Source organism: Gymnogyps californianus, chromosome 21 (assembly GCF_018139145.2).
Source record: "Gymnogyps californianus isolate 813 chromosome 21, ASM1813914v2, whole genome shotgun sequence".
NCBI lineage: Eukaryota > Metazoa > Chordata > Aves > Accipitriformes > Cathartidae > Gymnogyps > Gymnogyps californianus.
In genome coordinates this window covers 8,275,004-8,289,366 of record NC_059491.1, presented here as the reverse complement: position 1 = coordinate 8,289,366, position 14,363 = coordinate 8,275,004, and the positions used below count along the sequence as shown (strand labels likewise).

At 63.2% G+C, this 14,363-nt stretch overlaps 3 protein-coding genes across 4 annotated transcripts; all 3 read left to right on the top strand.

Moving 5' to 3' along the window:
• The first annotated feature begins 1,371 nt into the window (after positions 1 to 1,371).
• On the top strand, positions 1,372 to 3,572 carry SLC25A34 (solute carrier family 25 member 34). The gene is given in 7 exon segments (XM_050909486.1): positions 1,372 to 1,416; positions 1,419 to 1,599; positions 1,602 to 1,858; positions 2,453 to 2,518; positions 2,874 to 3,026; positions 3,114 to 3,248; positions 3,343 to 3,572. Coding segments are annotated over 7 exon segments (1,020 nt in total). The 3' UTR covers positions 3,526 to 3,572.
• Positions 3,573 to 3,879: 307 nt separating this feature from the next.
• TMEM82 (transmembrane protein 82) lies at positions 3,880 to 7,639 on the top strand. The gene is made up of 6 exons (XM_050909488.1): positions 3,880 to 4,028; positions 4,114 to 4,186; positions 4,440 to 4,614; positions 5,375 to 5,783; positions 6,929 to 7,116; positions 7,224 to 7,639. Exons 1-6 carry the CDS (start codon positions 3,950 to 3,952, stop codon positions 7,284 to 7,286), a joined length of 987 nt encoding a protein of 328 aa, XP_050765445.1. The 5' UTR covers positions 3,880 to 3,949; the 3' UTR covers positions 7,287 to 7,639.
• A 2,459-nt stretch (positions 7,640 to 10,098) lies between these two features.
• FBLIM1 (filamin binding LIM protein 1) lies at positions 10,099 to 13,649 on the top strand. 2 transcript variants are annotated; one of them, XM_050909485.1, is made up of 8 exons: positions 10,099 to 10,233; positions 11,043 to 11,251; positions 11,633 to 11,766; positions 11,867 to 11,978; positions 12,073 to 12,242; positions 12,360 to 12,538; positions 12,641 to 12,758; positions 13,060 to 13,649. In XM_050909485.1, the coding sequence occupies exons 1-8, from the start codon at positions 10,208 to 10,210 to the stop codon at positions 13,171 to 13,173; spliced, it is 1,062 nt and encodes a 353-aa protein (XP_050765442.1). In that variant the 5' UTR covers positions 10,099 to 10,207; the 3' UTR covers positions 13,174 to 13,649. The 2 variants fall into 2 exon arrangements, with proteins under 2 accessions (XP_050765442.1, XP_050765441.1); XM_050909484.1 differs by having other exon boundaries at positions 12,360 to 12,758.
• The last annotated feature ends 714 nt before the right edge of the window (positions 13,650 to 14,363 follow it).

Genomic DNA, 14,363 nt, shown 5'->3' with positions numbered 1-14,363 from the left:
ACAGCGAGCCCTTTGGGGCACAACCCCAGCTTTTAAATAATAATAATAATAATAATAATAATAATAATAATCCGGAGACCTTCTCATGTAATATACGTTCACGGGGCCTTTTTCTGGGAGGAAACGTACGTGACTGAATGTATATGTATATACATCTGCTTCCTTTCCCCCTCCCCAAATAAATATTCGTTGGTAACTCAGATTTGGCCCTACGACAAATTCCCGTGCCGGGGCGGCCGTTCCTTCTCCCCCCGTGATGTTGGAGCCCCCGACTTCGCTTTGGGGCCGGGAGAAGGAGATATTTAGGCCGGAGAGAAGGGGAGGACGTGCACCCCCCCCCCCGGCTCCTCGCTGAACCCCAGCAGCGTTAACCCTGCGGCGAAGCACGTTCACGGCTTCAACCGTGAATTATCCGTCCCGACGCTCCGGCCTCGTTTATCCCTGGATCCGGGAGATATTCCCAGTCTAGACAAGGAATAAACAGCCGTAGGGCCAGCCCCCAGCGTCACCCACTTTCCCTATAACCCCTCCCTCGCCTTTTGGGATGGAAGGGGGGGATTTTGGGGGGGGGATATCGGGGATGGGGCAGCCGTTGGGGGGGGGAAAGGAGTTTGGGAGTTTGGGGGTTCTTCCCCCCCGCCCCCAGTAATCACCGAAGTGGCTTGGCCACAGCTACACCAGGGTGTAAACCCGGGGGTCACTGCGCAGCCCTAAAAATAGGAATCCATGGGGAGGGGGACAGACACACGGACAGCGACACCCCCACCCCCCCCCACAGCTTTTTGGCCTGGAAAGCTCTGATTTCAAAGCGTTTCGGTAACCCTGAGAGGGGCTGGCACAGGGAGGAGGGGGTGAGACACCCCCCCCCAAACCGCAGCCACAAGCGCGACGAGTTGGCCAGTCCTCATACCCCCCCACCCCCCCCACACCCCCCGGGGTTCATCCGGCTGGCTGGGGGGGGGCAGATGGCTGTGTGTGTGTGCCCCCCAAAACTGCCCTTCCTCGGCTTTTATTTCAATTTTATCACGCCTGGGTTTGGTTTGTTGGGGTTTTTTTTTTTGCAGAAACGGCCCTTTTTTTCCCTATTTGCGCCGGGGCACCACCAAGTCACGTGAGACGAGGACGCCCGGCCGGGATTTGGCTGCGTCGGTGCTGGGGCTGGGGTGGGAGGTGGGGGGGGGGTCACACTCACCCCCAGGCCTGACCTTTGCCCCATATCCCTTCCCCAAATTGGGGGGGTGGCTTCAGATTTTGGGGGGGGGGGGAGGTTGATTTGCAGGAGGCGGCGCTCTCGCTCCCCCATTTTTTTCCCCGCAGTGGTGGGGGGGGGGGAAGGTGGAGCCTGGGGCCATCCCCGCAGGCAGGTGCTGCATGGCGGCGGGTGCCGGGGCCCTCGCACCCTTCCCCGGGCCCCCCCCGCCTCCCTGCACGAATTCCCTTATCCCCCCCAAAATAGATCCCGCGTCGTACGGGGTTCCCCGACCGGGGGGGTACCGCCGGCTATCGATTTGGTGCTGGGAGCGACGGCCGGTTGCTTGGCCTGCGTCCTCACCAACCCGCTGGAGGTGGTCAAGACGCGGCTACAACTACAGGGCGAATTACAGCCCCCGGCACCTACCCCCGGCACTACCGGGGGGTGCTACGGGCGGTGGGGGCCGTGTGCCGGGCCGATGGGTTGCGGGGGCTGCAGAAAGGCCTGGCCGCCGGCCTCCTCTATCAGGGGCTGATGAACGGCGTCCGGTTTTATTGTTATTCCCGTGCCGAGGACGCCGGCTGGACCGGGTATCCCGGTGGTACCGTGGCCGCCGGGGCCGTGGCCGGGGCGGTGGGAGCCTTCGTGGGCAGCCCCGCGTACCTGGTGAGTGCTGCTCTGCCCCAGAAGCCCTCGTATCGGGGGGTGGGGGGGGTGGGGGGGGTGGGGGGGGACATTTTGGGGACCCTCCCCCCCAAAAGCTTTGGCCAGCCCGGAGCTTGGCTGCATCCTATGAACGCCAGCGTGGTGCATCCCTTCTCCCCCTGCTTTGATTTGCACCCTCCAAATGTGGGACTGCTTTCTGCACACTCTTTCCCAAATCCCCCCCTTTCTCCCCCAAATCCCCCCTTCCTGGAAACCCAAGCGGAGAACCCCCTCCTAAGGGAATTGGGATGTTTCCCCCCTCTTTTTTTTTTGGGGGGGGTCTCCCCTGTTTTTGAGGGTGCAGAGCTCAAAGGGGGGGGGGGCTGCAGCAAGCGTTTGCAAGGGCCCTTTGCCCCGGGGTGGGATGAGGGTGGGGGAAATTGGGTTCAAAATCTGGAGGCGCCGCTTGGCAACACATCTGGGCACCCCACATCTGCCAGAGGGGCTCAAAACACCCCCAAAAACTGCGAAGAAGAGATGGGAGGGAACCAGAGCCCGTGCCGGGGTGGGGGGGCTTGGGGGGGGGTTTGTCACCCGGCATTGTCCCCCACCCAGGTCAAGACCCACCTCCAAGCCCAGACGTTGGCGGCCGTGGCCGTGGGCCACCAGCACAACCACGAGGTGAGCAGGGACTGGGGGGGGGGGGGGACGGGACACGATTCGGTGGCACCTTGGCCGTGCAACGCGCCAGCGGGGACGATGCTATTTTGGCCACCGGGTATTTAAAGCTGCTGTTTGGCAGCTCGGCCCCCGTATAGATGCTATAAATAACGACACGAGGACAGGGAGGGGGTGACGGGGACGCGGAGCCGTGACACTGGATCCGGGGACCCCTCGGGACCGGTGTCACCCAGCCGGAGCCACGGTGGCTTCGTGCCACCGACGAGCAACGGGGTTTTGCGCGCCAGGGTGGGAAATTTTGCCGGGGTGGGATGCACCGTTCCCGTTTTTTCCCCGAATTTCCTCTCTTCCCCAGAGCATCTCCGGAGCTTTCGAGAGCATCTACAAGCAGCACGGGGTGGCGGGGCTGTGGCGAGGGGTGACAGGCGCCGTGCCCCGCGTGGCGGTGGGCTCAGCGGCGCAGCTCGCCACCTTCACCTCCGCCAAGGACTGGGTCTGCGAGCGCCAGGTGAGGAGGAACGCGTGCCGGATCCGATCCCCGCGCTCCCCTTTTTTTTTGGGGGGGGGAAGAACTGACAGCCGGCGCTTCCCGCAGTGGTTCGGGGAGGGCAGCTGGGCCGCGGTGCTGGCGGGGGGCATGGTGAGCGGCGTGGCCGTGGCGGCGACGATGACGCCTTTCGACGTGGTCAGCACCCGTCTCTACAACCAGCCAGTGGACGCCGACGGCACGGTAAGGCCATTTTGGGAAAGGCGGGGAGGGGGGAACACGGCTTTTCCCGGGATTGCATCCGGCAGGGGTGCGCAGCCGGCTCCTCTCTCCCCAGGGCAAGCTCTACCGGGGTTTTTTGGATTGCATCCTGCAAATCTCCAGCAAAGAGGGGCTGCTGGGCTTGTACAAGGGCATCGGCGCCGTCTACCTCCGCCTCGGCCCCCACACCGTCCTCAGCCTCTTCTTTTGGGACGAGCTCAGGAAGATGGTGCAGCACCAGCAGCCCCCGGGGCCGTAGGACAGGCTCCCGGCCCCACCGCGGCCGTTAATAAAGGGGTTTTTCTATTTTTGGCGTCGTTTCGGGGTCTTTGGGCTGGTGCAAATGGGGGGTGGGGGGGTGGGAGGTTCATAACCTGCAAAGGCGGAATCTGCAACGCTGCGATGCATCGGGCTGGAGAGGGTAACGACGATGCCGGGGTGGGGGGGATTAAAGGTGCTGGTGGTCCCTGAGCCCCGCCATGTGCATCCCATCACTGCATCCCTCTCGCCACCCTAATTTTCCCTTCCACGGGGCAGCTGGAGCTCAGCTCCTCCAGCCGGGGCTCCAGCTGCCCTCGCTTGCCCCGGCAATGATTTACTAGCCGGGAGGGGCCGCTCCCAGCCTCCACCCCGCGGACCTTGGAGCCGGGGCCTGGCTACGCCGTGGCTTCTCTCCACCGAAAATGTTTTCTCTGGGGTCCTGGCTGCCGGCATTGCCCGGGCTGGCGTGGGGCTGGGCGCTGCTGGATGCGCTCCTGCAAGGTGAGAGCCCCCGGGGGTGGCATGGGGACGGCTCGGGGACAACCCCGGGGGATACCGGTGACCTGCTGCTGCCTTTTCCCCGTAGGGTTGGTGGGTGCCTGCGCCGTCTCGGTGCTCTGCAGCCTCCTGAAGGTTTATCTCTACATCCAGTGCCTGAAGTAAGCACCGGCCCTTCTTCCCCCCCCCCCCGGGGGATTTGTTTTGGGGAGCTGCTTTTGGGATCCACTGTTGGGGGGGGGCGGCTCTCAGCACCCATGGGTGCTGGCGGTGGCCTGAGCAAGGCGGGGGCTGCACCCTCCTCTCCCCGCTGCAAAGCACAGGGGAGGTCTCTGAGGCTGTCACCCTATTTTGGGGTAGCGGAGGAGGAAGGGGACATCCCACCTGACTCAGCGTCCCCCCCGCTGTCCCCAGCGACCCGGAGAGGCAGGCGGAGAAGGAGGCGATCCGGGCGCAGCGGCGGGTGCTGGAGCCGCTGCACGTGGTGGTGCTGACGGGCGTGCTGGCGCTGGTGGGCTCCCGCGTGGCCGCGCTGGTGGTGCTGGAGTTCTCGCTGCGCGCCATCTCCACCGTCCTCTCCCTCGGCAAGGTGAGACGGGACGGGGGAAACTGAGGCACGGCGGGGCGGCGGTGTGGAGGGAGCCGTGAAACTGTGCATCCCTTGCGGATTTGCAAGGGGATTGCTTTGCAGCCGCGCATCCCTTGCAGATTTGCAACAACTATGGGGGCTATAGGGGCTGCGGCATGGAGGAGACCACGCGTGGCTTTGCAGCCGTGCATCCCCTTGCTGCTTTGCAACACCCGTGGGGAGGACGGGGGCTGCGGCATGGGGGATATTACGCATCCCCGTGCTGCTTTGCAGCCTCTGTGGGGAGGATGGGGGTGGCTGGCATGGAGAAAACCATGCATGGCTTTGCAGCCGTGCATCCCCTCGTTGCTTTGCAACACCCGTGGGGAGGACAGGGGAGATGGCGTGGAGAAGACGACGCACGGCTTTGCAAACTCTGCAGGGAGGATGAGGGCCGTGGCATGCCCGAAATAATGCATCCTCCTGCTGCTTGCAGCACCCATGGGGCATACGAGAGCCGTTGCATGGAGGAGGCTATGCATCTTCTTGCTGCTTTGCAACCTCTGCAGGGTGGATGAGGACGGCTGGCACGGAGAAAACCATGCATCGCTTTGCATGCATGCGTGCCTTTGCAACTGTGCGGCCCCTTGCCGCTTGCAACACCCGCGGGGGTGCAGCATGGAGGAAGCCATGCATCGCTTTGCAGCCGTGCATCCCCTCGCCGCTTTGCAACCTGTCCTGGTTTTCTGCAGCAGCTGACGACGCTGTCCCACTCTCGCAGGGCGCCCACAGCAGCCAGCTCTACCTGCTGTGCCAGTACTCGCTGGGCTGCGGGGTGTCCTGCGGCCTCAGCTTCTTGCTGGAAGGGGCTCCCCACGGGACCTGCAACCTGGCGCTGGCGGCGGGGCTGGCAGGGCTGCTGGCCGCCTACGCCCGGCGCCTGGCTCGTCACGTCTGCACCCTCTACGAGCTGCACAGCCGAGCGCGTTACTGCGGCGTCTGCATCCTCCTCCTCGCCGCCGGTCACGGCATCCCCCGGTTGCTCCGGAACGCTTTGGCCGTCACTTTCGCCGTGGCCGATCTGGCCGCCGTGGTGCTCATCAACCGGGATTTCCTCTCCACGGCAGAGGCCATCCGGTTCTGGACGCCGCTCACCATCTGCTACACGCTGCTGGTCATCTACATGCAAGGTGAGAAGGGGACCGAACCCCCAGTTACGTGGGGTTTTTGGGGGGGGGGGGTATGCCCCCATATGGAGCATCCTGGGGCTGTATGGGGGCTGTATGGGGCATCCTGGGGCTGTATGGGAGCACATGGGGCATACTGGGGGTATGTGGGGGCACAGGGGGCCACCTGGGGCTGTATGGGGGGTATATGGGGCATCCTGGGGATATATGGGGCAGCATGGAGCATCTGAGGGCTGTATAGGGGCAGTATGGGGCATCCTGGGCCTGTATGGGGGCACATGGGGCATCCTGGGCAGGTATGGAACTGTACATATGGGTATATGGGGGCACAGGCGGCCATCTGGGTTTGTATAGGGGGTATATGGGGCAGTATGGAGCACCCTGGGGCTGTATGGGGGCAGTATGGAGCACCCTGGGGCTGTATAGGGGCAGTATGGAGCACCCTGGGGCTGTATGGGGGCACATGGGGCATCCTGGGCCTGTATAGGGGCAGTATGGGGCATCCTGGGCCTGTATGGGGGCACATGGGGCATCCTGGGCAGGTATGGAACTGTACATATGGGTATATGGGGGCACAGGCGGCCATCTGGGTTTGTATAGGGGGTATATGGGGTGGTATGGAGCACCCTGGGGCTGTATGGGAGCACATAGGGCACCCTGGGGCTGTATAGGGGCAGTATGGAGCATCCTGGGGCTGTATGGGGGCACATGGGGCATCCTGGGCAGGTATGGAACCGTACATATGGGTATATGGGGGCACAGGGGGCCATCTGGGTCTGTATAGGGGGTCTATGGGGTGGTATGGGGCATCCTGGGGCTGTATAGGGGCAGTATGGGGCATCCTGGGGCTGTATGGGGGCACATGGGGCATCCTGGGCATGTATGGAACTGTACATATGGGTATATGGGGGCACAGGGGGCCACCTGGGTCTGTACAGGGGGTATATGGGGTGGTATGGAGCACCCTGGGGCTGTATGGGGGCACATAGGGCACCCTGGGGCTGTATAGGGGCAGTATGGGGCACCCTGGGGCTACATGCAAAGCCACCCCGTAGCACCCCTGAAATGCATGGTGTCCCCCGGACGTGGGGCTGGGGAGGGGACCGGGTCCCCACCGCGGTGGCCGCCCCGACGCCGCGTCCTTGCAGAGGAGCCGCGGCAGAGCACCGGCGGGCGGCCGGTTTACCAGACGGTGCTGGTACGGATGGGCGGCCTCTTCATCCTCCTCCTCACCGTCGGCCGTTGGACCGACGTCCTCCACGTCCTCGTCTCGTTGCTGGGAGAGCTCTGGTGCCTGCTCCGCGCCGGTGTCATGCTGGAGGCATGCCGGCGGCAGGTGAGATGGAGTCACCGTCCCCGCCAGGATGCCGGGGTGAGGGGCTGGCGGCAGCCCCGAGGCCACGGTGAGGGGCCTTTCTGCTTCTCTTCTTCCATCTCCCGTAGGATTTCGCCCAGCAGTCTTGGCGGGATAGGCGGTTGGGATCGGGATCGGAGGAGACATCCTGATAAGCCGCGGGGTGTAACCGGGCATCAGAAACTCAGGGTGGCTTCGCCCGGCTCCCCGAAATGCGGGCACCCCTCAAATCCTCTCCGTCACAGATCCCCCGTGGGGACAAAGGAAAAAGGGCTCCCGGAAGGTGCTTGGCCCCATCCCACGGGGTGGGGGAGGTTGGGGGGACACTCACGCGGCCCCTGGTTTTTGGGGGGACCCCGTGATGCTGCGGTGGTGCTAGGGGTTTGCTCCCTGGTCCCGCCGGGGATGCAGGATGCTGACGGATGTCCCCATCCTCGGTGGCTGTGGGGCCACACTGTCGCAGTGCAGGGACCTCCGGGGGCTTATAAATCTCGGAAAATAAAGTTTTTTCCAGCAAAATCCGTGGGCAGAGCGAGCTGGGGTCCTGTCATGCCGGAGAGGGGCTCGGGGACGGCCGCGGTGCAGCTTTTTGGAGGAGGTGGGCGGTGCGGTTCCTCCCCGGGAAGGGAAACTGAGGCACGGAGGGGGTGACCCTCTGGCTGAGAGGTGCCCCTGTGCCTCAGTTTCCCCACCTGGCTGCAGCCGGCCGTGCCATGCCATGGGGCAACGGGACCTGCGCAGGTGGGGTGCAATTTGGGGAGGGAGGGAGGCCCCGGCGGGAGCTGCTTGCCTGGGCAAGAACCCCCAGCCCCAGGGAGGGGGGGAGCAGGAGAGGGGCTGGGGCTGTATGGGGGCATCCTGGGGCTGTATGGGGGTACATGGGCATCCTGGGGGTGTATAGAGGGCAGTATGGGGCATTCTGGGGGTATATAGGGGTACAGGGGGGCATCTGGGGCTGTATAGGGGTATATGGGGCATCCTGGGGCTGTATGGGGGCTTAGGGGGCCACCTGAGGCTGTATAGGGGCACATAGGCATCCCAGGGGTGTATGGGGCGGTACATGGGGCACCCTGAGGGTGCCTGGGGCAATCAGGGGGGTCTATGGGGCAACCTGGGGAGGAGGAGGGGGGACATGGGTCATCCCAGAGCACATAGGGGCATGTGAGGGGCCGTGGGTCACCCCGGGATGCATGGGGCAGCCAGAGGGCTCAGGGGGCACCCTGAGGACCTATGGGGCACCCTTGGGTCCATGAGGCACCCTGAGGTCCCATAGAGCACCCTGGGGTGCATGGGGCAGTCAGAGGGGCCCGTCGGCACCCCAGGGTGCATAGGGCACTCTGAGAACATATGGAGCACCCTAGGAGGGTGCATGGGGCACCCCATGTCCTATGGAGCACCCTAAGGACCTATGGGGCACCCCAGGGTGCATGAGGCACCCTAAGGACATGTGTCCTTCCCCCCCCCCTCCCCCCGCCAGGGGCCGTGGGGCAGACAGGGGGGAGGAGGAAAGGAGGAGGAGGAGGAGGGAGGAAGGGGCGGTGATGCCGGGCGGCTCTGCCTCCCCGCTGCCCCCGCCGCGCCGGGCAGGGCGCGCCCGCGGAGCGCACGGAGGGACCCGCACCGGCTCCCCAGGTAGGGGACAGGGATGGGGCCACCCTTCGGGGGGCAGGCGGGGCTGCAGGGCACCCCCCCCACCCCCCGGGCAGGAGACCCCCACCCCCCCCCCTCGGGTAGGGGACCTCGCCCCCTCAAGGTAGGACACCCCCCCCCCAGGTAGGGGATACCCCCAGGTAGGGGACAGGGGACACCCCAAGATGGGACACGGGACCCCCCCCCCCGAGGTAATGGGGTAAGGACCGCAGAGCCGTCCTGGGACGGGACAAGGGGACCAAGAGCCACCCCCAGGTAGGGGACGGGGGGACACCCCCAGGTATGGGATTGGGGACACCCCTAGGTAGGGGATGCGGGGTGGGGTGGGGGGGGCTCCCAGGCAGAGGGGGACACGGTGGGGCTCACCGCCACATAGGGGACAGGGCACCCCCAGGAAGGGGACGGGGGGGGCTGCGGGGCTACCCGGTGGGAGACAGAGGATCGCAGGGGGGCTGCAAGGCCACCCCCCGGGTAAGGGACAAGGGGACAGCGGGGCCACTCGGGGAAGGGACAAGGGGACACCAAGGGCTCTGTCCCCCCACCCCGTCCCTTCTCCCTTGGGCATCCTCAAAGAGCTCTCCAAGACGTCCCCAGGGCAGGGGACAGAGTTGGGGGACAGCTGTAGGAGGGCCACGTCCCATCTCAATTTTGGGGGGGCGTGTGGGGGTGCCCCATAAGTGGCCCTGTCCCCATCGGTCCCACCCGGCCTCCTACCCCAGGAGATTTTGGGGCGATGCTTGCGGGAAACCAGGGGGGCCCTTCCCAACGTGGCCTCGGCCATCCCAAAACAGGATGGAGCTACGTGAGGGGCGGGGGGGGGAAAACGACACCCCATTAAAAAAGGGGGGGGGGGTGTGAACCCCATTAATGCAGCCCTCAAGCCTCGACCACCCCGACGGCCCCCGGCTTGTGGAGGAAAGCGGGGGGGGGTGCCGTGATGGGGCCGCCGGGATCCCGTCAGCCCCGGCACAAAGAGGAATGCGACGAGCACATGGTTCCCATTAGCCCCGGAGATTTTTTTTTTCTTTTTTTTTTCTTTTTCGGGTTGGTTTTTTATGATTATTACTTCCCCCCCCCCCCCCCCCCCCCCCCCCCCCCCTTATTTTCTGCAGCTCGGCCAAGGAGGAGGAAAACCGGCGGCACCCGCGGGCGAGGATTTGAGCAGCCGGGCGAAGGCTGGCAGCGCCGGAGCCCGTTTGGGGTTTCGCCGGCGGGGAGGGAGGGAAGGAGGGAGCGAAGCCGCTCGAGGTTTTTTCCTTTTTAATCCCTTCCCCTGCTTGAGTCAGAGGCTGAAGTCACCGGCGTGAACATCCCGAAGCTTTTCCCCCACCGCGGGGGGGGGACACCGGCCGCCCCCCCCGAAAGGATGCACCGACGTCCGTGAGCGGGGTTTTGGGGGAGCGGAGCTGCCCCGCACCGGGGCATGAGACCGGGCAACTCGTCACACAGGTATTTTTCAAGCCACCGCTTCGTCTCGGGGATGAATCCCGCTTCCCTGGCGCGGCGCCCCGGCTAAAGCATCAGGGTCTGTGTCCCCCCCGCTGCCCCCCTCCCCCCCAACTATCCCATTTGGGAAGGGGAAGCTTCGCCCCGGCTGCTTTTCCCGTTGGGAAGCTGAATAAACAGCCCTTTTCCTTCCCGAGCGAGGTTTATCGGGGTCGGGCGCATCCTGCCTGCGCCGCCGGGCGATGCTCAGGGGCCGTTTCGGTGACGGGGACGCGGCGATTCGCGGCGGCGTGCCTCGGTTTCCCCATCTGCAAAAATAAAGGGAGGGGGATGCCAGGAGCTGGAAGTGATTAACGGGGAAATGGGGGGTAAGTGGGGAGAGAATGGGGAGCCAGGGGACCTAGGAACACCCCAAAAAAGGGTTTGCAAAAGCAGATCCTATCGCAATCTCATTTTTAAGAGGAAAGGTGGGGTTTTTTTCTGCTGCCCACAGGGAGGTTAATCCCAGGTGGGGGCGATAAGAGGAAATAAAGGGAGTTAAAATGCTTACAAAAGGGTGAGGTTTGGCCACAGAGGAACAAAAATGGGAGATTTCGGCTGCTGCTTTGCCGGGACCCTTTATCCTGTGTCCTCCCAGGCACGAGATCATTTATTGTCGTGACGTGGGATGGGGACGCTCGTTCCTTCTCCCTTTCCGGGAGGGCGAGGAGGGAGGCGGGTTGAAGGCCGAAGGGCAGCGCGGCTGCCGGAGCTGCCGGTGCGCCTGCGGGTTTTGCTCTCTTTTATCTTATTTTCCTTAAAATCGAACCTAGGTCCGGCCCCTCCGCGGCTTCGGCGATGCTGCCGGGGAAAGCGGAGAAGAGGATCGCTTCGTCGGTCTTCATCACCCTGGTGCCACCGCGGAGGGAGGCGGCCGCCAAGGAGAAAACCCAAAGGGAGCTGCAGCCGGATGGTGCCGAAGTCCCGGGCACCCATCGCCCCTGGACCCCACCGCCGCGGCCCCCCACATTGCCCAACGGAGGTGAGGGGGTGTCTGCGGGGGGCTGTGAGCGGTGCCGGGAGGATGATGACGGTACCGAGGATGCTGCGGAGATGCTTTGCTAAAGGATGCATGTGCAGGCGGGGAGGGATGTGGGGTTTTTTTGGGGGGTTATTCCCCAAATCCCTGCAGCCATCCCGGCATGGATCCGGCTGCCAGGGAAGGGCTGTGTTTGCTCTCCATTGCCAGGCGCTTATCGGCGCTGTTCGTCCCCTCCGGCCGGGACGGCGTTTGCTTTTGGGGCAGGTCGGCGAGCGCCGCTGCAAAGCTGTCGGGGCGTTATTGCAACAGGGTGTTATCGCGACGGGGCGTTATTGGACATTATTGCCCCCCTAAACTCGCCGTGTCTGGCTTTCGCCGCAGAAACCCGCCCAGCGGCCCCTGTGCCTTCATCCCCACCGATCCTCGTCCTCTCCGAAGCGCCCCAGCCCTTGTCCGCAGAGGCGCTGGGTCCGGCGCTGCAGCAACTGGACCTTGCAGCACCCACCACCCTCCAGGTGAGGACGAGGGGGTGCGGTCGCCCCGGTGCCTCAGTTTCCCCACCTGCAGGGGCATAAATGTAACGTGCTTTTGCTTTTGCTTTCCCCCACTCGCCAGGCCCCTTCTGCCTTCCCTGCCGAATTGAGGCCGCCCAAATTTTGCCAGGAGCAAGCAGGCAAGCCGCAGTGGCAGGATGCAAATGGGTACCCGGAGAGGGACGGCTCCAGAGGTAAGGGGGGGACCCAGCTGCACAGCGCGGGCTTGCCCTCAGTTGGGGAAACTGAGGCACGCAGCACCGAACCCCTCTCCTTTTCTTCCCGCAGACATCTGCGCCTTCTGCCACAAAGCAGTGGGACCCCGGGAGCCGACGGTGGAGGCGATGAGGAAGCAGTACCACGCCGACTGCTTCACCTGCAGGACCTGCCACCGGCTCCTGGCCGGCCAGCGCTACTACCAAAAAGACGGGCGCCCCATGTGCAACGCCTGCTACCAGGTACCCGTCCTTCCTCGGGGACAACCAGCACCCTCGAGGTGGGTGGCAGGAGATGCGGTCCCTTGGGGGCGGGAGCTGGCATCTCACGGCGTGTGTGTGTCCCCCCCCAAACCCCAGGCCACGCTGGAGAAATGCGCCAAGTGCCGGGGGCTGATCACGGAACGCATCGTCCGTGCCCTGGGCAAGGGCTACCATCCCGGCTGCTTCTCCTGCGCCGCCTGCGGCCGGGCCATCGGCGCCGAGAGCTTCGCCGTGGACGAGCGGGACGAGGTGTACTGCGTGGCCGACTTTTACAGGTTGGGGAGCATCCCCTACGTTGCGGGTGGGTGGGTGGGGGGTGTTTCGGCTCATCCCCGTCACCCCACAGGGCTCACGCCGTTCCTTGTTGCTCCCATCAGGAAATACGCCGCGGTGTGCAGCGCCTGCGAGCACCCCATCGTCCCCTGCGAGGACAAGGACACCTACAAGATCGAGTGCCTGGGACGCAGTTTCCACGAGAGCTGCTACCGCTGCGAGGTACGGTCCCGACGGGCCCCCCAAAAGCCAAGGGGTTTGGCACCGAGCCTTTTGCAAAGCACGGCCGTGGGGCTCGCAGCACCCGGGGTTATTTTTTTAGCCAGCAGTTTATCTTGCAAGCGACGGGGAGGGGGAAAAATAAATAAATCAGGTGAAAAGGACGATGCGTTTGTCCAGGAGAGCTTCAGCTTTTCACGCTTTTGATGTAGTTTGTTGCTTTTTCCGAGTGGTGGTGGGTTTTGCGGGAAAGACGGGATGCAACGCCCTAAAAGGTGGCCTCCCTTTCCCCTCTCGCCCCCAGAGCTGCGGGACACCCCTGTCACCGGAGCCAACGGAGAACGGGTGCTACCCCCTGGACGACCACCTCCTCTGCAAGTCCTGCCACGTCCGCCGGCGAAACGAGTCGTCCTGCTAAAACCTTGCGGCTCGACCTCCATCTTCCAGCGCCGGACACCAAAAAGGGGGTGCACCCACTGGGATGCACCCCGCAGCCGGTCCTGGGTGCCCGCTGTACCCCCAAATAGCTGCAGGACCGGTGTTTTCGTCACCAAAACGTACCCGGGACCCCGACCCGCTGGGCTGGCCAGGCGGAGAAGCGCAGATGTAGTGTCCCGGCATGGCTCTGCGCTCTTTACGAACGTAAAAAGCCCTGGCAGAGCAGCGGTGGTGGAGGAGCTGAGGTTTCGTTCACTTATTTCTTTTTTTAAACTCCTTTTTCTGAGGCCGGTTTGGTTTTCTTGGGTGTTTTTTCTTTCTTCTCAAGCTTCCTTGGGGTTTCACTTTAAACATTTCTCTCTGCGGTGACACAGAGAGCGGGCACTGATTTAGTTACTCGCAGTTAAATAAAACCCCGAGTTTAAAAACCTTCGTTTCTTTCATCCACCCTGCATTCCAAACCCATAAAATGCAAGTTTAAAAATAAGAAAAAAAAAAAAAGCCACTTTTTAGGTTTTGTAGGCGTGGCGAGAGTCGGGTCGCTCAGGGCGATAACACGGCTGATTTTGGGGTGCAGCGATTTGGCAGATGCCGCTGTCGCCCGGGGGAGAGCGGAGGGTCGTTTTTTGGGGCCGGACTTGGGATTTTGCGCTGTGCTGTGGTGTTGATGAAAGGATGTTTGGTGGTGGTTTGGGTTTTTCTTGGGTATTTTGTTGTTTTTTTTTTTTTTGCTGACAGCCTGCACCGTCTGGGCTCCATCTCAAACCAAGTCCCGGAGCCGGCAGAGGGCAGCCGGAGCACAAATTCCTCCATCAGGCAGAAAAACTCCAGCTAAATGCTCTCTCTCCTCTATCCGACAGCACCGGGATGCCAGGAAAGAGCGACAGCCCCGTTTTTCCACATTATCCAAGATAATATCTCTCCACCATCGGAAGCTTTTTGATCTTCTCTCGGTCCAAACCCCAAACCAGCAGAAATCAGACCATTTCTCTGCACGCCCGACATCTGTGCAACCGATGTCACCGGTGCTTAGCGGTTTTGTTCGCGAGGGCGTTGCACACCAGCTGGAGAAAGAGGGGTTTTCTTTTTAACCAAAAGTGCTTAAAAAGCCGCAAATCGAGAGCAGAAAATAGCAAGAGCGTCTGAGATGATGTTTAATGCTTTCCTGAT